General features: G+C 43.5%; 2 protein-coding genes across 6 annotated transcripts; one reads left to right on the forward strand and one right to left on the reverse strand.

Annotated features, from left to right (window-relative positions):
• Positions 1 to 485: 485 nt before the first annotated feature.
• Positions 486 to 3,554, forward strand: b9d1 (B9 protein domain 1). 2 transcript variants are annotated; one of them, XM_080511435.1, is made up of 7 exons: positions 486 to 628; positions 743 to 811; positions 1,228 to 1,339; positions 1,439 to 1,535; positions 1,831 to 1,893; positions 2,544 to 2,611; positions 3,344 to 3,554. In XM_080511435.1, exons 1-7 carry the CDS (start codon positions 566 to 568, stop codon positions 3,499 to 3,501), a joined length of 630 nt encoding a protein of 209 aa, XP_080367561.1. In that variant the 5' UTR covers positions 486 to 565; the 3' UTR covers positions 3,502 to 3,554. The 2 variants fall into 2 exon arrangements, with proteins under 2 accessions (XP_080367561.1, XP_080367560.1); XM_080511434.1 differs by having other exon boundaries at positions 1,228 to 1,535.
• Positions 3,555 to 7,197: 3,643 nt separating this feature from the next.
• On the reverse strand, positions 7,198 to 24,484 carry epn2 (epsin 2; the record flags this gene model as incomplete). 4 transcript variants are annotated; one of them, XM_080511759.1, is made up of 10 exons in its annotated part: positions 24,322 to 24,484; positions 17,489 to 18,246; positions 16,408 to 16,562; positions 12,297 to 12,409; positions 12,027 to 12,131; positions 11,560 to 11,704; positions 10,959 to 11,111; positions 10,447 to 10,539; positions 8,353 to 8,586; positions 7,198 to 7,514 (listed from the first exon to the last, which is right to left on the reverse strand). In XM_080511759.1, exons 2-10 carry the CDS (start codon positions 17,914 to 17,916, stop codon positions 7,198 to 7,200), a joined length of 1,743 nt encoding a protein of 580 aa, XP_080367885.1. In that variant the 5' UTR covers positions 17,917 to 18,246; positions 24,322 to 24,484. The 4 variants fall into 4 exon arrangements, with proteins under 4 accessions (XP_080367885.1, XP_080367884.1, XP_080367883.1 ...); XM_080511758.1 differs by having other exon boundaries at positions 10,510 to 10,539; positions 12,222 to 12,409; XM_080511757.1 differs by having other exon boundaries at positions 12,222 to 12,409.
• Between the last annotated feature and the right edge of the window lie 405 nt (positions 24,485 to 24,889).

Genomic DNA, 24,889 nt, shown 5'->3' on the forward strand with positions numbered 1-24,889 from the left:
ACAACATGACTTTCACCAACAAAGTCGACAGCTTTAAAATGTGTTTAAAATTGTAGGTTGTTATGGCACAATTTTACAGTTCTTCTTTTTCTTCTTGATTTTGCATGAAAAATTCAGTCTGTGCTGTTTTAAATTGAGAAATAAAGTATTTTGAATCTTGAATCTTGAATTTCAAAGGAGAGACAGGCCCACGAAATTGCCTCTGGACTTTTCCAGCTTAAATCCATAAAGTAAACCACTGAGGGGAAAATATGCAGCTAACCATCAGATATACTTGGTCAACCTCCACAAACCTTTTTTTTTTTTTTGCATTAAAAACAGGTCGCTCAGACAAATATGAGGGGATGAATTTGGCACACTTCCGCCACTGTGTGGACATTGTCAATATTGCAGCAGAGCTTCCGCGTTCTAGGTCATTTTGGATACAATAGGCCGCCGTAGGAAGGAGGAAGCGTCGCCTTAGCAACGGGCAGAATTCTGCTAAATGTAGCTTGAGCAGGTTGCCAAAGTGAATGTCGATACTCTAGAAAGGATTTAATTTCAAACTTTATCCAGCGGGGCCCCAATGGCTGCAAGCAACCCGTCCGTGTTCCTCCTGACGGTGAACGGACAGATTGAAGGAGCCAACGTAAGTAGTGGTTCTTGTTTTAGCCTCATTTTGCAGCTAGCATTAGCTACGAGCTAACCAGGTCATATTTACATTATACTCGCTTTTTAAAGATGGATATTTCTCATATTCCAGTTTCCGGAGTTTGACAACTTGTACTGCAAATATTGTTTTGTCTACGGTCACGACTGGGCTCCCACCACAGTGAGTATCCATCACAACCACCCTCACAGTCAAGCCAGAATAATTCAGTATAGATTAGAAGGATAATGTACCAATCTATAGTCGTACTATTAGTGCACACACTTCTCCTGAATCTAAAGTCAATCCTATAAGCAGGGAAGCTCCAACATCGTTTGATTGTGGAAGAAGAGCTTAATAACAGTCCTACTTTTTACACTTAACACATATAATCTAATGTGCGATGATTAAATGGATACACCCACAATGTTCAAGTAATCTTGCATTTGATTACACCACTAATTTTCCTGATTAATGGGCATTTACGGTAGATTTTAGAAGTAGTTGTACTTGAGCACAAATTCCCAGAAAGCTGAGAAATTATGTCTGGTATTTCAACAATGTGGTCTGTTTTGGGTTTGTTGTTTTTTTCCTCCCAGGGTTTAGAGGAAGGCATCACTCAAATTACAAGTAAAAGCAGTCAGTCTTCACACAAGTTAATCTGGAACTTCCCGCTGGAGACGACGTTCAAGAGCACAAATCCATCTGGATGTAAATGTTTTAGACATTTCTTTGTAAATGAATTATTTGAGAAAATAAACTGGACTTGTAATAATTCCTGTTTTTTTTTGTTGTTGTTTATTTCTCAAGGGCCTCAGCTTGTTGTGAGTGTGTACGGTCCAGATGTGTTTGGCAATGATGTGGTCAGAGGCTACGGAGCGACACACATCCCCTTCACAGCCGGACAGTCAGTAGATCAATCAACTTTCAATGGAGAACTTTATTAGTGATGTTGCACTTCTCTGTCTAGAAAACTATGAAAATGGATTACGTTTGAGTTCTCATAAGCTAAAACACTAACCTGTCAAGATGCTGGGGTTTCTTTCGTTCTTTTTTATCCAATATTGCTTGATCAGTCAGTTACTATGTGTTACTGCACAGCTTTGGTGTCACATGAGATCATAGCAGAATTGTTTTCATGTCGTCTAATGATGAAGTTCTCCATTATGCACCTTTAATACTGTTTTTTTCTCTTACCTCAGCCACACGAGAGTAATCCCCATGTTTGTTCCTGAGCCCACGTGGAGACTTCAGAAGTTCACAGGGTGAGGAGAAAGGCGTGTGCGTGTGTGTGTTCGTGTGTGTGTGTGTGTCAGCAGCTGGTAGGCTGATGAGCCGTGCCTGCAGTCAGTCTCAGAGCGTTATCACATATTTACAGTTGTTTGTGTGTGTGTGCTTGTGGGCCAGTGTTACACCTCCATTGTGAAGGAATACTGTGTGTTGTTTGTCAGCTGCTGTTATCGGTGCACAGTGCATGAAAAGACATGCGCACAGATGTATTCACACTTCATTTACCCTCCTGACAGCACAAGAGGCTGCTGGAGCTTCAGCTGCCTGTCGGGAACTGGGAACAGTTGCTTGGGGTTCTTACAGTTTTTAGGGGAAATCAGATACAAAGAAAGACTCAGAAAGAAAAGTGTAAGAAAATAAGCTTTTCTTCTGAGCTGTGTTCAATTTTACTTGTATTGTCTGAGAAGTTCTCAGGAAAAGGTTAAGATTTGTAATTAAGGTGATCAGCTGATCATCACGGTGTCTAATGAGCTCTTCAGGCTTTAACACTTAACCTTCACTGATCAGAAAATAAAATGGTCTGATCAGACAGAGAGTGAAATGCAATGAAACTGTGTGACCTTCTGCTCTCCCGTCACGCAGTGTTTGAGGATCTGGTATCTGAACATGTTTCTCTTTTGTTTAGCTGGTTGTTGGGACGGCGACCGGAGTACACGGACCCTAAAGTCGTGGCGCAGGGTGAAGGCAGAGAAGGTCTGTGCTGCATTTACACTGCTCAAATAATATAGTTCTATATTGTGTATTGGTTAATTACAAAGGAGTAGTTAATCTGCACATCACCGCTTGATAACTAACATGAGTGCTTATCAATAAGAGGACAGATGCAGAATTAGGGAGAAACATTTCAAATCAAAGCCAGATTGAGTGCAGAACTGAAAGAAGTACAGATGAATACATATAAAACTGTATTTAACTGCAGAGAATGTTTTTTATCCGATCAGAGCAAACTGTTATTTACAATCATCATCACCCGGTCTGTTTTTCTGTGCTCAAATACCTTTTAAAAGCCTAAAAAAAATTGTTAGTGATCCGGCCAGGAATGAACCCAGTGGAACAAAGAGAATAAACAGCTTTTGAGTATTTGCGTTGTAAATTCTCCATTTGTCACCAGTGACAAGCACGTGCAGCCCAACTGCCTGACAGCAGAGCAGCGTTTGACAAATGAAGGGCAAACTATCATCAGTTCTGAACAAAATAAAAAGTCAAACAGGAAAAAAAACATCACTATCCATCATCCAGACAGCTGCTCTGTTTGAAACAATGTTCTCATATATACCATTTATTCACCGAGTTAAAAAGTACTTCAATATCATGGTAGTCAGGGGGAATCGGCTCATTTCTCTGAAGGTTGGCTCATGATCAAGTTTCACCCTAAACCCAGAATCTTGCCGGTGTTCCACCAATGCGTGTTTTTTGTTGTTGCAGTGACCAGAGTTCGCTCCCAGGGCTTCGTCACCGTTTCCTTCCACATCCTGACTAAAGACATGAAGAAAATGGGTTACGTCACGGGACCGTCCGGCCCTACGAACACAGCGTCTGCAACAGCCAGCTGGTCCACGGAAGATCAGCCATTAGACCATTAAGACTGATTTTTCTGCCCCCAAAAACTCTTTGCAACACAAACATCAACTAAAAAAAAATATGTTTACATCCTCAGATCTTTTATAATAGTCCTGAAATTTCAAGTTGTTTTTTTTAAGCTTTTTTTAAATAAACTACTTTCTCAAATGATTGTGCTTGAACTTCCATTTTTGCTGCTCATTCCACATGGTCTTTTCTCAAAAGTGGTTAAAGTGCTTTTATATTGAGATTTTTTTTTATTTGAACATGATCCAAATTGTCCCAATTTTTCACTCCCAAGATAAAAAAAATAGACAGACACCTGGTTTACAGAGCTGAGGTGATACACATTTATTTTAACCAATGCAGCTACAGTTGTCGTCCTCCCACAGTTTGCGGCCTGCTGCGTTCGTTTTAGATGTCGTTAAAATACCACAATGACTTTTCCTACAAAAAAAAAAAAAAACATTACACAGAATAATAAGGTGTACAGAAGAACAGTATGTTACAATAGTACAAATGATAAATTATATTATACAGTTATAATGCCAACGGGTTGAGCACGCATCCGAAAAAAAAAAAAAAAGCAGCCTGCTCCCAGTACTATAAGGGTAACTACACAGACGTTAAAAAGAATAAAAGGAGGCTGTGTGTGTATATAAAGACAAAGACAGCCCGTAAGGTGAGTTAGTCCTCTTGATAAAAGCATAGTGAGTACAGTAACACCGAGGAGCTCGCTACACACAGGCCACGTGTTCACTGCACCCGAGCCACGACTGTGAGACTGCTGCCAGGGGATCAGGAAGAAGTGTTCAGTAAAGGCTCCAGTCACCGCCGTTTGGACTTTTCCCCCACAATCGCTGGAGTCGAGTTTAAGGTCAGGCCACAGTGAAGTCAAGGCCGGTGAGAAAGTGACACGTCTCGGATAGAACATTGTAGTTTCTTTAAAACAAGACTCGATCAGCAAACCTAACTTTGCCAACCATGTCAAGCGTGAAGTTGTTGGTTTGTTTGGTTTTTTTTTCGTCAGTTTTTTCTCACTTTTCCTACTCGAATTTTTGCATATATCTAGTAGAGATTTATTTAAAAAAAAAAAAAAGTGTCACATCTATTCATTCATTCGGGACCCCAAGAATAAAAAAAAAAAAAAAAAAGAAAAAACCCACCACCACCCTCAACATCATACACACTGCTGGAGCTGCACTATGGCGCCATACTGCCCCTCCTTTTGCCTGAGAGTAATGAAGGTCTCAATGGAAATCTCCACGGTCCTGCGAGTGTAGCTGTCATACCACCACAGACCACAAGGGGGCGCCACCTCACGCAATAAAACAAAAAACAAAACCCAAACAAGCCTTCCACAGTAACAACATTGGCAGTGAAGTGAAGACAGTGACTGTAACAGAAAATTTCATCTCATCAACTCAACTTGGAAATGTGCTGATTTGTTTTTTTTCTTTATAAACCAAAAGCAACACTTTTTTATACAAACTCTGAAACAAAACTGTAAAACAGCTCTGAAATATAAAAGATCTCAACAAATGGGAGTCTCTGATAAACAGAGGTGGGGGAGGTGGGGGGGGCCTCCTGTCGAAAACACTCCCGAGCTCGGCATCCTCAGAAATCACAGTCGTGTGACTTTGGTAACAGGTGTGCTTCTAAGAGAAGAGAAATATGGAGCCATGCCCATAGGGTGAAACAAAACGAGAAAAACAAACAGCACAAAGATGACGCATGGCTTCGCCAGTACACAGCTCAGAGGCTTGGCTATGGATTTACATCTAACGAGTAAATAAACAAAAAGTAACTGGCAATGTAAAACTGCGGGACTCCCTGTGCTATCAATACAGCGATACTGAAACAGCCAGTGTTCGAGGAAGTGTGTGTGCACGCGCGCACGCATATGTGTGTTCGCTGTTCTTGTAGATAGATTAGCCACGGTAAAACTCCTCACAATGCTGTGTCGCTGACGTGGCCTTTAAACTTTCTTTGCAGGCTCATCAGCTGGCGACGTTCGGCCGCATGCACACACGCACACATTTAAGGCTGCCTCTGCCTAAACTTTGCAGCTTTTTGAGTTACACAAGTCCATTTCCACGAACTAGTGAGAAAGGGGGATAACCAGCTTGTTAAAGTACACTTGGAAGTTAAGTGGATCTCATGCACACTTCTCTCTCTCTCTCTCTCTCACACACACACACACACACACACAAAATCCTCCCTTGTCCCTTTGACCCTAGAAACACTCTTTAAAGAAACACCCCGAAGCCTCGCTGCACCCACACCACAAAACACTGATGCCATCACAGTTTCCTCTAAACCAGGGGTGTCCAAACTCGGTCCTGGAGGGCCGGTGTCCTACATGTCTTTAGTTCTCTCCCTGCTTCAGTGTACCTGGACCTAATGATGACGTCATCACCAAGGTTTTGAAAAAGCCCAATAACGAGCCCTTCATTTGCAGTCAGGTGTGCTGCAACTGGGAAAGCGCTAAACCCTGCAGGACGCCGGCCCTCCAGGACCGAGCTTGGACGCCCCTGCCCGAAACGCAACAGGGGAGCAAATCAAGTGGCAAACAACATGTGGATGTTTAGTATCTGAGCAGTAACAGTACAGCTGTGTTTACAAAAGAAAAACATTTTTTTTTTTTTTATTGTTCACTCATCTTTTCCATCTCCTCTGAGAAGTTCACTGTTAATCCTGTGACCTGTTCAGGTCAAAGTTCACACGTGGGATGTGAAGGTAGAGGGGGAGAAAACAGTCCGAGGTGAGGGGAAGTGACCCAGACAAGAGCTGTGACTGAGTGGTACCAAGAGCCGAGGCAATGTGTGTGTATGTGTGTGTGTGGTCCCAGTCGGGTTTATTTTAGCGGCTTTGACTTCGTCCCTAATCTAAGGTGTAAAGGTGAGCCCAACAGTTGCAGAAAAAAAGAAAAAAAGCAAAAAAATTGTGCAAAATTCCTGCTTTGTAACATGCTCACTCACACGTACACACAGTACAAACACATCTGATCATTTCTCATCCTTACTCCAGTGTGCGCAAGTAAAACTCACTGGAATATACACAGTGTAAAAGTACTGAGATGTGCGCGCACACACGCACACGCACACACACACACACACACACACACACACACACACACACACACACACACACACACACACACACACACACACACACACACACACACACACACACACACACAGACACACACACACACACCAGCTGACAGGGCTTATAAAAGATTAGCTCTCGTGAAGAGATAAGATCCTGGCATTAGTACAGACTCTCCTGTCACTCCACCAGACGAGGAAGGGAACAGGTCCTAACAGGAGTGGCGAGGGCGAGGTGGAGAGTGGATGATGGGAGGACACACACAGGAGGAGGGGGAGTTCCTGTCCTCCATCAGTGGAAAAACTTGTAAACACCACTGCTACTCTCAAAAAAACAAAAAAAAGTCTGTGGACAGATGCTAACTATTTGGGGTCAGATCAGTTTGGGACACACAGGACTCGGCAGCTTGTAGCATAGAAAGGAGGAGGAGGAGGAGAAGGTGGGGGTTACGGTAGAGGAATATCGGTTATAAACAGGTAACTGGGATAAGACTTCTTTGTTCATTTGAAGCTTTTGTAGGAGCAAGAGTTGTGGAGAGGTGAGGGGTTATTCTGTATTCTGAGCCGAGACGCCCCCCCCCCCCCCCCCCCCCCCCCCCATTGGTCCTCTCACAAAAGGAAAGGGTTGGTGGTCCCGGCGGGCTGCGCCCCGGCCTGTGGGGGCATACTCATCAGCGGCTGAGGCATGGACATGGAGGCCCCCACCCCGCCGGCCCCCACCCCGGACATGGTGTGGCCCATGGGGGTCATGCCGGCCAGGGGAACCATGGTGACGGGCTGAGCGGGTACGGAGGCCATGGACACGGGCTCAGCCATGGCGGCGAAGCCTGAGGGCATCGGGCTGACGCGCATCTGGTTGAGGGTAGGGGGAGCCGGCTGGCCCACTTGGAAGGGGTTGGCATGGGGGGCTTGAGCAGAGCTGCCGCCTGGATGAGCAAATCACAAAGAAGCATGACAAATTACCAGGGACCCTCGATATATTCAACTTGAAGCAGTAACGGCTTCTTCACTGCATGTCTAAGACACTGCAAGCCCTGGGATTCGAACCAAGATCCTCCCACACCCACCATGATGACAATACGTTGAACTTGCAGTATATAAAAAAAAAATGTGGAGAACTGCGTCCTATTTGGGGCGTGTAGTTATTTGAACTGGAGAGAAGTTGGTATCTGGTGCAAATTGGGGGCAAGACAAAGACGACTGATGCCGGAGTAAATTCCAAAGCACAGATTATCTTTATCAACCTTCAGGTTTTCGTTTATCACAAACCATATTGTTTTCACAATACATGGCGACATTATCGCAGCTTAAGAAAGCACACTGCACCGAGAGACAGTGGTGTCTTTAGCTAAACTAAAGCATATTGAGAGAATGGTTATAACTGGAAATTGTGACATAAATGGTTTTGGTCAGTTTTACACCACTTTGTTAGATTGCAAAGTGGATATTTCTACTGAGTTTGAAAGTTTTGAAGCATACACCCTTCAATTTACACCTATTTTATTAACATATATTCATGGGCTCTCTAAAAGGCTGAGGAGAAGATCAGATTGTAAACAACATCTGTGACTCGGCATCAAACTGCCCAGTAGGTTCATGCCTGCATGTGTTGGAACACGCTTCTTGTGGCTTACTGATCTCACTCTCACTGTTATCTAATCACTGCAAATTAGCCGCCGTGTTTACCACCCTTAGAAAGCCGGTCTGGAATGTCGATATAAAAAGCTTGAGTCCTTTACAGGAGATACAGAAACATGTCCCCACCTGTTGAAGCTAGGAATGGGTTGACCACCGGTGCAGGCTGGGCCGGTTTGGTCACCAGGGAGTCCAGGTTGACCAGGGCGGCGTTGGGCCCAAGGAAGGACTCTGGAGTTTTTCTGGTTGGGAATGCGCCGATGGAGGACGATGTGGAGGTGGGCAGGGGGTCGAAGAGGTCCAGGCTGCCGCTGCTGGCCAAGCTGACTTGGGAGGGGAGAGAGGATGCTATACCTCCTTCTCCTGAAGAAAAGAGAGGAGTAACAGCTGTAGTTCACAGATTAAAGTTGTTTTTTTTTTTTTTTAAACACCTCATATTTCTCCATATACATTTTTGCATTGCAGAGCCAATTAAATCTGTGTTATAATGTAACATAGGGACACAGTGCATCCAGAAAGTATTCACAGCACTACTTTTCCCCCATGTTTTATGTGACAGCCTTTTTCTTTTTCTACACACTTGAAGACCATAATGACAAAGATAATCATTATATAGCCTGTTTCAAACGCTAACTTCAAGACTAACTCTCATTGGTGTCCTCCTGGAGTCATTTCAGTTGATTGGACACGACTTGGAACGGCACACACCATGTATACGAGGACCCAGAGGTTAGTCGGAGCACAAATAAAGCGTGAAATCAAGATCATTTTCTGTAGATCTCAGATGGGATTGTCCCCGGGCTTGGTCAAAACTCCAGTCTTCCTCTGTGAAGAGAGGAGAACCTTCCAGGAGGACAACCGTGGAGCAATCCACCAACCTGATGGGAGCTTGAGAAGTGCTTCAAAGTGGATGGACCAAACTGCCCAAAGATAGATGTGCCGAGCTTGTGGCATCATGTTCAAAAAGACTTGAGACCCTATTGCTGCTCAAGGTACATCAACAAAGCAATGAGCAAAAGCTCTGAATACTTCGGTGATTCAACATAAAAAAATTTAAAACATTTATCACATCATTATGTGGTATTACTTATATACTCCAATTCATTTTGGTATGAAGGCTGTAATAAAACAAAAAGTGGAAAAAGTAAAGAGCGGTAAATATTTTCTTGATGCACTGTCTAATACCTCAAATAGCTATGATGACAGTGCATCTTTGATAGTAAAAGGTTTCGTTTTGGGGTGATTTTGGAAAGTCCTGAGCCAGTCGTACACACCAGTGTGCCTATGTGCACTCGACCACCCACATTCCCATTAACTGTAAAATAAAACTGTGTTGATGCAATAAAATGGTTAGAGGACACTATTATGCGAGGACATCAGAGGCAGACAGCCTGGCTGTTTGTTGCGGAAGCAGTCAGACGGTGGAGGAGACATTCATTAAGGCACTTGCACGTGGACACACAAACCCAGCATACCAGCAACCCCCCCCCCCCCCCTCCACACACACACACACACCCACACACAAGGAAACTACAAAGAGGAATTCTGCTCTCATGGACCAGGAACAGAGATTTTGCTGAGCCTTCTGGTACAATCAGATTGAATAATAATAATAATAATACATGTAGAAGATTTCAGCCAGATTCAGAGAACAACATGTCTGCAACTCGTTCTACAACCCCACAGAGGTTGTGTCCTCTGAAGGTCCTTGACCATATCAGCATTGTGTTGGAGTTAAGCTGGAGTTACGGTTGGGTACTTGACGCCATGCTTCCCACGCACATAGATTACAGAAAGACCCTCAGGTCTGTGCCAAAATGTTTCCTGGAAGCCTTTCTGGCACAAACCTGAATTGGATTTGATTGAAATGCATCAAGTGAGATTTTACAAGTAGAGATGGGAGTGTGTTTTCACAAAATGAATGACCTGGGTTCCATTATGAACTTACAAGACGCATCGGATCACACTACAGTGATGATGAAACCAGACATGAGCAAAGATCGGTTTTCTCTGCCATCACATACAATGACAGATACATCCAATAACGTTTGCAAGCTTCAAGTCAATCTCTTCAAATTATTTCTTTGCCCAGGTCTGGTGACATTTACAATTAAAGACAAGACATATGTGTGTGTCTGTGCCCTGGAGAGACAGACACTGGGCGGGAAGGGGGGAAATAACACAGACACCATGTCATTAGAGAGACAAAGACAGGGTGAGTACCAGTGGGGACAGAGGAGGAAGAGCGCAGGCTGTCAAACTCTGAGAAGTCTTCTTTGGACGTACCATTGGATGCAGTGAACAGGTCAAAGCTACCTGGAAGGAGACATCGCATATACACAGACACAAACAGTGTACAGAGTCGACAACAATCACAAAAACAAACGATGGATACACACAAAGACAGGTGGAAACAGACAACAGGTATATGATTGATTATGAATACTTCGGTAACAGAGACAAATGAACACAATAAGCAACTAAAAGCATGCAGATGGGTGTAAACATGGGGGAGTGTGTGTTATTTGATCTCTACAAGTTTCAGAAAAAGATGAGACTCCAAAACCAGCAGCCAAAAAAAGTATTGCGTACCATTGTAAAAGGTTTTCATGTATAATTTTTTACTTTCCACATTGTCACATTAGTTCTGCTCAACCTCTGCGTTGGATGTAAAGTGTTAGTGAATGTAATGAACGCTGCAGTAAAGGAGACTTGTTTTCTTTGTGGTAAGTTACCTGTGTTGGAAGTCTTAGGACGGGCCGCACCAGAACCCCAGGGGTCAGAGGCAGGGATGGAGCTGGGCGCCCATGGATCACTGCTCTTCAGGGGTGGGACAGAAGGCGGGGCACCCCATGGGTCTACTGGGGCTGCTGTCTTAGGTGCAGAGCCTGGAAAATGGTTTAAAGTTGTGATCAGTTGGCGGGTAAATTCACAAACTCTTTGTGAGAAAACTACTTTTCACTTTATTCTGCTTATGTTTACTCTCAAGCTTTTCTAAAATGCAACACACAGTGTTTCTCTCACTCCTTAATCGAGCCGAATAGAGTATTTTCAAGTCTCCGTCCTCACATCACCAGCCCTTCACACTGCTTTTCTTCACTATAGCTTCCTCTAACACTTCCCCCTCCCCGGCTCTCAGTGCAGTAATGCTGCCGGGCCAGTGGAGCTGCATTCCTATTTAACAAAGAGTCACAGTGCTACGAGCTGCAGGTGGAGAGCCGAGATCTCTTTCAAGGATGCAGCAAGCCGAGTCCGAGTGATGACAGTCATTATGGAGATAGCGTGTGATAGTGCTGCTTCTTTTTACAGTCTATTATAGTGATCGTGTGTGTGTACCGTAAGGTTGCCACGGGTCTGCTGAAGCAGCAGCGGCTCCAGCTCCAGCTCCGGCTCTGGCTCCGGCTCCAGCCCCCGCCCCCCAGGGGTCAACACTGACACTGGGCTCAGGAACATCCATCAGATCCATCAGAGTTGACTGTGGCTTCAAAGTAAGAAGGAAACACAAGAAAAAAAAGAGAATGTCCAAATCAGTAAATACCAAGGGGGAAAATATTCTTCATCACAACACAAAGCTTGGCTGCTGAGATAAACATGAGCTCCAGTTGGGCAACTGTAATTCTAGAACATTTCCACTCCTCAAACTGGAGTTTGTTCAGGCAGAATAATGACGAGTAAACACAGTTAGTGGCGTCCTTACTGCTCCCGAAAGAGCAGATAGGGTTGAGAACAAAAAGAGGACAAGGAGCAGCAAGGCTATTTCAGAAGCACGTCTGTGATCATGGAGCAGTTGAGTCACATTTTACCTCTCTCTTCTTCTTGGGCAGTTTAGCAGAGACTGGGTCTTCTTTCTTGCTCTCCTCCAAGGCCATCTGTAGTCGAAGGTCATCTCCTCGGCGTATGCGATCCTCCTGAACACAGAGGCAGCATTCGCAGCTCGTATACAATATCTCTCATTAAAGGTTTTTTTGTTTTGTTACGTCATTTGAATTTCCACTTACACAAAAGCAAAGGCTATACTTGTGAATGTCTTCTTCATAATGAACACTGATCCATGCGTTTGTGACGGTGTGTACCTGCTCTGCAGCTTCTCTGCTCATGGCCAGGGCGAGTTGCAGCTGAAGCTCTTCCTCTCCACTGGTCTGAGGTCTGGCCTGCTCCAGTTCTGAGCCCGCATTGGGAGATGTTGCTGAACACGCACGACAAGAGAACGCGTTTCGTGTCAAAGGAAGCCCGTGGAAAAACTTTTGATCCTCCAAAGCCAACAGATGCAACAGCAAAGTGACTTTGTATATTCTCTGAACTGCAAAGCGCTACTAGTGAAAACGTTTTCTTGGGAGCACGTAAAAAAAAAAAAAATCGTCATCACATAACATTTCATTTGTCACATGGCCGTACGCTTCAGAGGTGAGATGGGCTATAAATGACAGTATGTTTGTTTGTATGTTTGAGGCTGAGCCAGTCTAAGTCTTCAGCGGGCCTGAGAGGGACGGCAGGTCTATTCAGCTTATTGGATTAGAGCGGGGCCATGTGGCAGCGCAGAAAACACTGACATCACACGTGGCAAACACACACACACACACACATACACACACACAAACCATCTGGCCTGGAGGGAGACGTTGCAACATGTAAAGCCACTCATAAAGGTAGCCCACATTGTTATTAATTCAGAGTGCGAGTGTGCATTTTTCAGTGTGGAAGGACTGCGTGTTGTTTCCATGGGAACTTCCACATCACCCGTCATTGTTTTGACTTTTCTCTGTATAGAATGTCACTCTTTCTCCTTACATCAGTTCTGTGTGAATGTTGTGGGTGTGCAAACTAAATGTTTTATTCTGCTTCATTTATCATTTCCGACATGATTCATCTGCAAAGAGGGTTTTTTTTTTTTTTTTTTCTTTTCAATCCACTGCTGACAGTCTGCACTGCAGAAATGTGAGGTGTAAAATAATATTTATTTTAGGTGACAAATAAAAACTGTATGAAAGTCAAAACATTTTAACTGTCTGAGCTGCAAAAACAGACCAGACAACTTCCCAAACATACTTGTATTTTTGAACCACATCCCGCCAGGATGGCACAGAAATGTCAAGAAACACCGACACGAATATGAAGCAGGAAAAGGGCGGTTCTGCGTTTCATTTTCATTCGACACAAATGGTTTCGAAAGTTCTGACTTGCATCTTCCTACTCTATGGAGACATTTTTAGCACCACGTGTCACATCATCAACTTTTACAGTAAATTAGTCACATCATCAGTTTCCATTATGAGGAAATGATACATTTCCTTTAACTGTCAAACTGTTTGCCTTTCTATTAGATTGCCCATGATGACATGTGCTATAGTAATATGTGAGCTTACAGGCAACCAGATTTTGAAATGTCTTATAAAGTGGAAACACTTTATTAATCCCAGAGGCAAATTCTTGACACCAATGAACATGGCTGCCAAATGCAAGTCGATTTTTCCTGCTTCATTATCATGCTGCAGAATGAGGCATTAATAGCGGCGGTTACATGGACCATAAGCAGTCTAATTAAAATCCCTTCATGTAAACAGCCATCTGATTAGACAGGTCCACACAATACTCCGCACATTTGCAATAATCTGGGACCGTCAATGGATTATGCTGTTTAAATAAGTTGATTAAGATCAGACTTTATTGGCCTCACAAGGAAAATTCTGTATTTTATTGAATTACAATTAAATTCACCATTCCTATTTAAAAGTCTGTAATTTAGAATTTCTGTTAAAGGCAGTGGGCACGGTGATATAATATACACAGTTCAGTCAGTGTTTTCCGTCACGTAGATTAAACGTGTCGATATTGTAATAACAATATATTTGGAGCCACAATGAGAGGTTATCAGAGGCTGCAATGAACACATCCATCTTTAGTACTGGCCAGCTTCTTGGTAAAGCTGGATATGGGATTATGCGTACATGACCAGAACAGCCATCCTGTTACTGTTTCATAAAGAATCCATGACAATTGTAGTCCAAATCTTAGTGTCTCCTCGCACTCCTGCTTGTTTCCTTGTTCTTAGCTTAAAGTAACTCCAGGAAAAGTGACCAGGTATAGGAGTGTTTGTTTAGCTTACAGAACTTGAGTCACAATTTAAACAGCTCAGTGTCTCACAACAATGGACAGTAACTACTGTGTGCGTATGTATTTTAAGACTTATTAATACATTTAAAACTAGACAGTTCCTTAAGCATTTGACTTTAAGGAGATGTCTCTTTCCATTTCCTAAAAGAAAACACAAAGCAAAAGTTTCCTATCCCCTAAAAAAAAAATGCTGGCACAAAATGTAAAGTATGCAATACTTAGAAGCAAGTCTGGAAGACAAAAAACAAACATGAGTCAAAAACACACAACAGTTTCTGGCCTACCACCGTGGGAATGAACCATATATGGAGAATCCAAATCTCTTCACAGACACGACTGCCTGCAAGCAGGAAACGTCTTAAAAACTTGATTTTCTGGTTCACTCGTTTTATTCCACCATTTATCAGATTTAAAAATGTGTGCAAGCTCTTTCTTGTAATTTTTTAACACTTTCAACATGATAGATTGGCTTTTCAAATACACTTAAAAAAATTATTAAAAAATATAAAAAAAAAACATTTTAATAGATAAAAAAGGCATTAGTTAAGTCAATATAAATACATAAAAAGATTTTCAGGTTTTTTTTTAGTTGGTTATTGTTCAGGACATTACAGCCTTGAATACAATCAGGTCCTTTCATACTAATGCATGGTTTTTATACTGTGTTTTTTCAAATTGGGGCCACCAACACCTCAGGGGGTCATTTAAAAATGATCAGTCACGAATGATTTATAAAAATGGAAATTTTAGGCCTGAAAAACTGGTCATCATATTGTTCTTTGTATAATGTAAATCTTAAAAAGGTGTTTACAGGGTAATTCATAGCATATCTTGTGTAAACTTTTTTTTTTTAAACCAAAATTAAGAACGAAATCTTTGAAATCCGGGCCATGGAGGTATTGATTGTTGTACATAAAGCGTCACATTGCCACTATAACGAAAATGCCAAAAGCAGACATTTAAAAGTTACAAACATGATTCATGTATTTTTGCGACAAAACAATTCATTGCTTAGGATAAACCAATGTCCACATTTTCAGACAGCTTAAGAACTGCTTGCAGAATTCACACCTGCACATATTAATTCATTCACACTGTCTGGCCAACAATACTCGGAAAGTTTGACTGGAATCCCACAAATCCCTCCTGGCAACTTCCCACTGTGATAGCTCAACTCAGTTCTGATTGGGCGGCCTCCCATCAGTTTGCTCTACCGGTGACTCAGCTGCTGAAGCTTCCGCCTCCGGACACTCTCAGGCACAACGTACACGTAGGAATGTGAGACACACAGTCAGCCATGAGCACACATTCTGTGCTCCATGTAAAGATCCACGCGGGCTGAAACCACATGCGTGACATTATACGAACACACACAGACACAGAGTCACCCTGCTGTGTACAAAGACCTGGGGGTCAGAGTGTAAAAGGAAAAGAGGCCAAGGTTCACCCTTTTCACTTTTTTCTTGACCATTCTTACACTCCTTTATTACCCCATTTCCTGACATTCAATCAATCACCTTCAACACATTTGAATGCTGCATTAAAGTCAGTGGTGCAAGTTTTCTTTTTGAAAAAGCCCAGAGAAATAACAGCCACTATATTATATATATTTGTTCAAGTACACACAGACCCTCGGCTGAGATCCCAGTTTTGAAACACCATAAGCAGCTGACAGTCCTCAGTCACCGACTCGGCTTTTCTGACTGTCACAGTCACTCTGCCTCAAGAGAAATGAGGAGATCACTGAAAAGCAGAGCAGATTCCTCTGTCATGAGGATAAAAGATGATTGGGGCGACTATCCTTCCTCTTCCGTGTGTGTGTGTGTGTGTGTGTGTGTGTGTGTGTGTGTGTGTGTGTGTGTGTGTGTGTGTGTGTGTGTGTGCACGCACGCACAAGAGCTGAGGAATGCAGCTCGACTGCAGAACTCAGAAAAAGGGGGAGGTGCATGTTTCGGGATGTAGGCCAAAGTTACACCAACTGGGACACAATATCAACAATGGCTTATATGCGATTGCATTGAACAGGGAGCAATTCCTTCGCATGTATACGTGTGTGTTGAAGTAAACCCTTACAGCCGTGGTAGGAGGCAGGCGAGCCCTCTGATCTTCCATACTCTTCACTGTAAGAAGTGGAGAGGTTGGGCTGGGACGAGCCTCGGCCAAAACCCATCTGAGTGCTCCCTGTGGACACCTGGGCCATGCGCTCTTTGGTCTTCAAAGCTTGAGACCTACAGAAACAAAACCACCATATGAACAATCCTTGATCCACATCAGAGTCACTGTATTTCAAGCACAGGGCCCAACAGGACCAATAGTAACTGGAAATCCGAGACCAAAACAGAAGATCAAATCTATTACTGTTTAAAATTGATTCAATTAAAAGAACGGAACTGAAAAAAATGCTGGATTAGAGTTAAACGTGTATTGAAACAAATTATGAAGCAATTCCCTCGACTCGCTTCTTGTAATTTACTTAATACTGATTGCCCTGTGCTTTCATCACTATAAATGAAATGCTATGTTACAGAAAGCAACATGTGCTACAAGTGAACTGATTGATCGTATTCGATTCATTACATTTTTTCTAAATTTGCTGTGTCAGCGTGTTTTTCAAGCACAGACAGATGAATTTCATGAAAAACCCACCCTCAGTAGCATTATAGAGTGGTATGAAAACAATTGGTAAAAATCAACAGAAGGAGGGTCTAACAGGACTCCACTTATGGTGCTACTTTTTTCCATGTTCCTGTTTGTAATAGAGCGCTACATGTGCCATAATAAAGTTTCGGACAAAACCATCCAAGACTGACAACCGAATGCCGAAAAAAATGCTAATTCACTGCAAACAGGAAGACATAGTTTCAATGTAAGTGGACAGTACAGTTCAGGAGTACCCCCTGACCCTGACCCCCCCCCCCCCCCCCCCCCAAGAGCTCTGGACATCACTCCAATGAACATGAAGTCGTATTCAGTCTGCAGACTGCATCGACAACAGTAAATCAATGGCTGCACAGTAGATGGTGGAACTTTTAGGGCGCAGCAGGGAATGCATTGATCCCTGTTGCATACTATATCCAACTGTATAGAGTCAGGTATTACTTGACATACAGGTCTTTGGTAAAATCTTGAAACACTGCCTCGGTGAAGGACTCACCTTTCTCCTTTCAGACGGTCCTCGTCTTTGAGAAGGACCACGAGCTGCTTGCTCTTCTCCCGGACGTTGATCCCCTGGTCTTTTCCGTCTCGGTCAATGTACTGAAAGTCCTTCAGCGTCTGGATGGCGAAGATGTTCTCCTTGCACTGCAGCGCCACTCGCTCCGAGCCCGTCTTGATCAGGTAGTCCAGCAGGGTGAGAGCCTTGTAGACGTGGCGCCAGTTCTTGCCGTGGTCGTTGAGACGCTTCCAGATCATGTTCATGATTTCGCTGAAGGCCACCACGTTGTAAGTCAGATCAGCGATCTCTGACATGAGCGAAGACGAAGGGCCCCAGGGGTCATTGGACGTGGCCTCTCTGACCTTCTTCTCTGCGTCAGAGTAGTTGTTAACCATGTTCTTCATCTGCCGGCGGATGGTGCTGGGCATGGTGATGGCGGTGGTGGTGGGACAGACGGAAAGAAATCAAATACGCACTCTCGCACAAGAGAGGAGCGCGGAAGCCAAACGTTTTTGAAGATGCAAGTGTGAGAGCTTCAGGTGAAGCTTATGCTGTGTGTCTGCGCGTGTCAGTGTCCTTGCTCACAGCACGGCGGTGTTATAAATGTCCGTCTGGTTTGTTTGTGTGTGTGTGTGTGCGTGTATCTGTTTATGAGACTTCTTCAGGCCAGTGCAGTGTTCCTGAGTCCTCCAGAACTGTGTCTGTTAAAACCATCTCCACACACACAGTGCAGGCAGCACACATAACCACGCCATCACCTGGAAAAAACACACAAACGGCAGGAGGAGATCAGAAAAAGAAAAAAATGCCATCCGGGGTAAGGAATTCTTGGACAGGCGTGATCAACATTAGGTTGATGGCAAACAAAGGAAGGTTGCACTGAAATGCCTACTTGACAAATTATCATTTCATGCACGGAAATGTATTGTGTACATATGATCAACGATTCAACTATTCTACACTGAGGACTCTCGTATCCTTGAACACCTGGTAGTTGCCAACTCATCCAAATGTCTTTCATGAAAGTGCCATTGTATTCGCAACTTCCACAGCTTAACAAACCAAGAGATTGTGTTGATTTGCCTGAATATGAGCAGCTGTAGGACCTTCCTTTCTGAAACTAGACAAACAACATGTTTCATACTTTCACTTAGATAAGCAATTTCCATGCCCGCCTCCTTCACATTTCACAAGACTGGGTGCTGTGACTAGGAACTGCATTTCCACTTTTATAATCTCCATTGAGTTCACAGAAACAATGGCAAAATCGCCCAGTAGCATGTTAAAAAATTAATAATGCCACAACAGTCTGTTCTGCAGTGATCCTGTTCCCAAGCTTTGAGGGTGAAAGGCGTGGTGTGCTTGTGGGGACAATCAAGATACGCAAGATATGAAGTTTCTCTAAAACATTAGTATTCATAAATCCTAAATTCATCTGATACGCAAAGCAGCCCACAGCCTAAGTAAAGAAGTGGATGTTTGCTAATATTCAATAGGCCACTGACCACCAAATGATCAGGATGCACCATGAAAGAAAACAAAATCTAAATCATGGATCGTGTGATCGGATGTGGAAGAGAGAAACGTTTGTTTGAGTCTTGCTAATTTCATCCTTAAACCAACTTTTCTATGTTGATACTATGCTCTTTACACTTTTGCCACTGCGTTATGATCCGAAAACATGTGGTTGGAGTACTTGGTGGGTCTCAAAGAAGATAAACAAGATTTAAAGTCAGATGATTAGTTGAGATGTGACTGAAGAATATTCATTTAGAAGAGAACAGCGTTCATGTAATGAGTAACTTCCTTGTAGACAACAGATTGAAAAGTGGGTGTCGAGACAAACAACTGTATAACTCATGAAACAGGGCAAACAGTCATGAATCATGAAGCATTTTATTTAAATAATTAGCTTATTTAAAACCAATACTTTTTTGAATCTCCAGGAAGCAAACATCAATTAGTTGCTCGCAAATTGAGGTTTGAACTTTGGGTTGAGGTGAACACAGCAAACAGTCACTTACACACTTGTAAACAACTGAAATATAATCTTCTTTCCTAAACGATTATTGGTAATAACACAAAGTTTAGGGTTTCAGTCTCGACCATGTCCGGATACCTGTGATGACTTATCCTTTTCAGTAATCTGATATCCGCCCTCAGCGTGCACAGACAGGTCCTACCAGCAAATGCTTTCACAAAAAGAGGAGCAAATTACGTGTCGGTTTATTTACTCTCTTATACATTTCTAGATGATCTATGTGGACTGACACGTGTGTATGCGTTTTTTTTCGGGGAGCTTCCTGTCGAGCAGAGCCACTGAGAGACAGCTGACTGAGGGAACCAGTGTGAGTGTATGTGCGGGGGGGGGGTGGGGGGTACAAAAACAACTTGGCAGATCCCATAAATTCACTTCACGTCAGTGAAACGTGATTCCTTTGGAGCATGGCAGTCAGCCCCCCCCCGCCCTCCCTCATCCTCCTCCCGAGCGTCCCCTCGTCACCCTCCTCCTCCTTACCCTGCATCCGCATGAATACGGCTCAGACCTAATGACACATCTGCTGTTATAATCACCTATTCACTCGCAGAGGACAGGAGGAAGAGAGGAGAGTCTGTCTCGCCCACCCCACCCTCCGGCACCCCCTTCTCATCCCGGAACAACCCCCACCAGCAGACACCGCGACCGGCCTCCGCTCGGCCCCTCCGAGTTCGACTCGGCACACAAGACTCGTGTCTGACTGTGCAGAAAATATCAATTCATGTGTCAGCGCAGGTTAACTGCATCCTAACGACTGATCCCGTCAGGAAGCTGCAGAACTGAATCCAGTTTTAAACAGCAATAAACACGTTCAGCTGTATCCAACAGACACCGAGGCCAAGAAGAAACTCCAGGGAGACGTTTCCTCTCATATCTAATCAAATCAATTAGTCTTCGTTGCTAGACTGCTATTTTAAGATGCCATGCATACTACTCTTACTCCACTGGGAGCAACCTGGATTGTAGTGTGTTGTTGAAGGACAGTTGGACATGCGGACAGGGCGAGAAGGAGGGAATGAACCTCCAATATGGGGACTGGAAGATCAATCAGTTAGCTAAACGTCCCCCTCGCCTACCACAAGTCAGATCCGCAGTGCTTTCAATCTGCCTCCTTTCGACAGTGATGGCGTGGACCGCTTCAAAACAGCATTGTGGGAAATAAAAATATTGCTAACAATGGAAAATACATAAAGGATGTAGGCCGAGTAAGAAGCCCCCCCCCAAAAAACAATGCACAACCACATTCAACTCGAGATGACTGCTGCTTGTGGAGCGAGCTTGTTTGACAATGTGTATGTTATCAAACAGTATAGTAAGATGACGATCGTGTGATATTTGCCTTCTTTTAACTTGGCCGAGGGTTTAATCGCTTCAGGATGTTGCTAAAACCTGTTGAGCTTCAAATCACTGAGCCCAGATGTTAATGCTAACCTCCAGAGTGCTACAAAAAGTTGTTAACTCGGCAGCATTTAAAATCCAATATACTTATCAAAGACCTTGACTGAAGCCTTCAAATGGCTTTATATAATACATACATATTTCAGGAGCCATATTTCAAATATTTAGCATTTAGTTTTGCTACAATTTTTCTTATTTTTGGAGCATTTTTCTTGTTTCCCATTTTGGTCAAAATTTTGGTTGAGCCCAGAAACTATTCAATATAGAGATTTGTCCATGTGTAGCTCTTCTCTGATAGGACGGGGTTAAATATTTAAACGGGATCCCATTTGACAATACAGATTTGTGATACTTTTCTTCGGAAATATGCCATTTCAGAATATTTCATAATATTCATCCTTGGAAGTGATTCTGAAGCTTCATGATACACAAACACGGATTAAACTCGAAAAACTAAAAGATAAATCCTCCTGTAACCACAAGTCATAGTAAATTATACATCCATGTTTATCAGACTTAGCCTGAAGTGATCACTGCTTTCTGCAAAGTCATGCAGAGTTGAAAAACTGGAGTTAAACGGTCTTGAGGATTTCCGTTTTATGCAAATCGAATCTGAAACCAGGTGAACTTCTGATATCAATCAGATAATGTGAAAGGAGTTAAGCTGAATCCCCCAGGAGGAATATGGGGACTGTGATCTGATCAATTCAGCTTTAAGGCGAAAGTATGAGTGGAACACAATAGCTCCAGACGACTTAAGATTAAAGAAATAATTTGAGATAAAAACAAGTGAACGTGCATGTGAGGAGTTGTGCTTCAGTTTTGATGGATCAGCTGTGATGTCAAGTTACATTTCAGGCATGTCATTGAGGCTACAATCACAAATAATCCTTTTTTCTTTACGACAGCAGTGTGAACAGCAATCCGCAAACACAGATGTTCCCACAGAGACACCGTATTTCTCAAGTTGTGAGCTGATAGCTAACAACTAGCATTGTTAGAATTTCAGTATGATAGGTACATTTTAGTGTAAAAACATAATTTCATAAAGGGTAAACGGTAAAGCAGCTTGAGCGTTCCCCAAACTGCTTTACAATGTTAATCACATTCACCCACACAACAGTGGAGGCAGCTGCCATGCAAGGTGCTCAATCCATCCACAGCGAGCTATTTGAGGGTCAGAGTTTTACTCAAGGACACTTCGACATGTAGATGGGGGGGGTATGGAGAATTGAAGCAGCAACCTTCTGACAGCTTGCAACAAAGCAAACCATGTCAATGATTAAAGGGAGTTATGATTATTTTATTTGTGTAAAGACCTCCATCCACACACAAGATTTCTGAGAGGTGAAGCAGGGATCCATCCAAGATGGTGGCCATGCAGATCCGTTCCAATGAGAGTCGAATTGACATGAAAGCGGGATGAAATGTGACATGATTGTTAAGAATGAGGTTAACCATCTGATTCAGTACGACGCCTGTGAAGAAAATTTGATCCACTTTCGCTAGCTGTGTGATTGTAGCCCGAGACACCGGACCTCGGATCAACAGGTGGAATGCTCGGCCGATTTATAATTCAGCTACATCAAATTTCACTCTCAATTGAAACGCTGCAAACAGATCGGTGAGTGGCTGACCTGTCAGTGACCTGGCATCGTACATCTAGAGCACATTAACAGACAATCACAAAAAGAAAAATGTGATCAATGAGCTAAATGACCAAATGGACGGTAATTACTGTGCCGTTAACGCTTTAAATGGCTTAATTTTCAATTCAGTTAATTAACTAGCATGTGTGCGCTTAAGGTTCTCATATAAACAGAAAGCATTCACTATGAACAAAACTGGGAAGTCAATCTTGGACAGATCAAGTGTTGGTAGAAGCTGGTAAAGTGTGATTGGCATTAGGAGCAGAGATGAAAAGGTCCACTGATCTGGAGATAGAAGCTTGCACAACCAGACACCTGACCATATTTATTTGCGTGTTCAAATCAGGTTGTCCTGCCCTTTCATCTACTACCTTCTCGGAAGCTCTCAGTGGAGTGGCAATATGACAAGCAACACACACCAGTAACTAATCCTCATCTGTGACCAGAGGATTAAGTTCCACATCGCCAAAAAGTCGTATCAATTCCAAACCAAATGACGCCAATAACTGTCAAGTCTAAAAACCCTGAAGTGTGTGGAGCATAAATCCTAATCAGAGTGAGGTGGAGACAGGAGAAGGAGCCACCGTCTGTGGGCACATCAGCCCCCCTTTTGTCCTCCCTGTCTGGTGGAGAGAGACAAAGCCAAGTGAGGGACGGTGATGCTGCATCTGTCACCCCCTGTGACTGACTGATCATCCTCACAATGGACAAAAGCCCTGCCCCTCACTCTGGCCACGCTAATGTAGGATCACTACAACTCACATCCAAACACCAACTTCTTCCACTGAGCTCTATTTAACTAAAAAAAAAAAAAAAAAATGTTATCGTCAAGATCCCACGATTTAAGGCGAAGCGAGTGAACAGGCAGCGCCCAACCCCAAAAGGAAGATCCCTAAACATATTTAAAAGAAACAACTATATGAAGTCTGGCTTTGCTGACTCACGTTTGCGTTGCAATTAAGCCGTCATCTGTGTGAAAGAACGATCCACCGAGGAAGAGGAGATCCAACAATATCTCGAAATGAAATCACGGCGCCTCTTTGAATGGATGTGGTTGATAGTTAGCGCTGAAGCTAAAGCAGCTCAAGCTAAAATAAATTTTAAAAAAAACCAAACAACCAAAAAAACTAATCTAAATCCGCTTCGATGTTGGGTGGGATGTTTCAACAATAATCCCAACAAGTTACCTGCTCTGATTGCGAAATAACGAAGGGTGTAGCACGGGGCGGAATAGCAAGCAGACGATAGCAAGTTGAGAGCAAAACTTGAAGCTAGCGAAAGAGGAAAACTATTGTTAAAAACAAAAAAAGTTTGACTAATCTCACGACTAATCGCAAGCGTTGCCTCTCTCCGACAACCACTCCCGGATGTTAGTGCTTGATGTATCGATCACGAGCGCCACGTTCCATCGATTTTATTCCCGTTATCAAAACTTATCTGTTGAAAAGTTGGATCAAAGCTAGTTCTTCAGCCGTCACTTCAGCCAGCCCCGCCGTTTAAACTACGCTAAACGCACAACTGTTGCCTTCTCCTCGTCTGAGTGTACATGTTTGATCGTATTCACGGTCTCCTTTGCACACAAATACATAAATACCGAAAGCGGGTAGTTTAGTGTTGGGCGCAGTGAACTAGCATGCTAAGCTAGTAGCCGCTAGCAGCCCAGACGGGTGCTCAGTGGAGACATCGCCACGGTAAAGCCTGGAAAAACAAAACAACTCGGCTCTCTTCAAAACCCCACGACCACTCACCTGGGTTCTGGGAGAAGCTCCGTCACGCTCTTTTGTCACTCCTGGGGCCGCGCGCCCATAAACAGGTTCGGCTAATCCCCCCCAAAAAAAGACGGAGGGGTGGAGAGGAAATCAAAACAAGAGGACTTATGTCGGCGTCCAAAAAGAAGGAGCTTGTTGCGCCTCCGCCTTTAGCTTGTGCCGCTGCTAATGCTAAGCCAGCTAAAGCCAGGGACTACACGTATCTCCTCCTCCAGAACATGGCGGGCAGGCCCGGGGGGTGGGGTGGGGTGGGGTGGAGGTGGAGGGGGTGGTGGAAGCCGGGAAGGGTGTGACCGAGGCTGTTCGACTTGTCCGGGGTACGAACCGAGATCCTCCTCATTCACCAGGCCGAGCAGTTAAAAAGAAAATACACTGCGGGTTCCAGTGTAACTTTACAGCGGCAGGGAGACACACAGTCTCGTATAGTGAGACACTGGTGGGCCTCGAACTCGTCACATTGGAGAAGATGGGAGAAAACTACTGATGACATCAGGTTCACTCTTCCTGATAAAGAATTTAAACAAAAAATAAATCACCGCAGTTTTTA

Source organism: Blennius ocellaris (genome assembly GCF_963422515.1).
Source record: "Blennius ocellaris genome assembly, chromosome: 16".
NCBI lineage: Eukaryota > Metazoa > Chordata > Actinopteri > Blenniiformes > Blenniidae > Blennius > Blennius ocellaris.

Excerpts from the sequence above, each read along its gene's own strand:
- b9d1 (XM_080511434.1), top strand. The coding sequence starts at position 566 with ATGGCTGCAAGCAACCCGTCCGTGTTCCTCCTGACGGTGAACGGACAG. Across the intron at positions 629-742 it reads GACAGATTGAAGGAGCCAAC|TTTCCGGAGTTTGACAACTT; the intron begins GTAAGTAGTGGT and ends CTCATATTCCAG. Across the intron at positions 812-1,227 it reads ACGACTGGGCTCCCACCACA|GGTTTAGAGGAAGGCATCAC; the intron begins GTGAGTATCCAT and ends TTTTCCTCCCAG.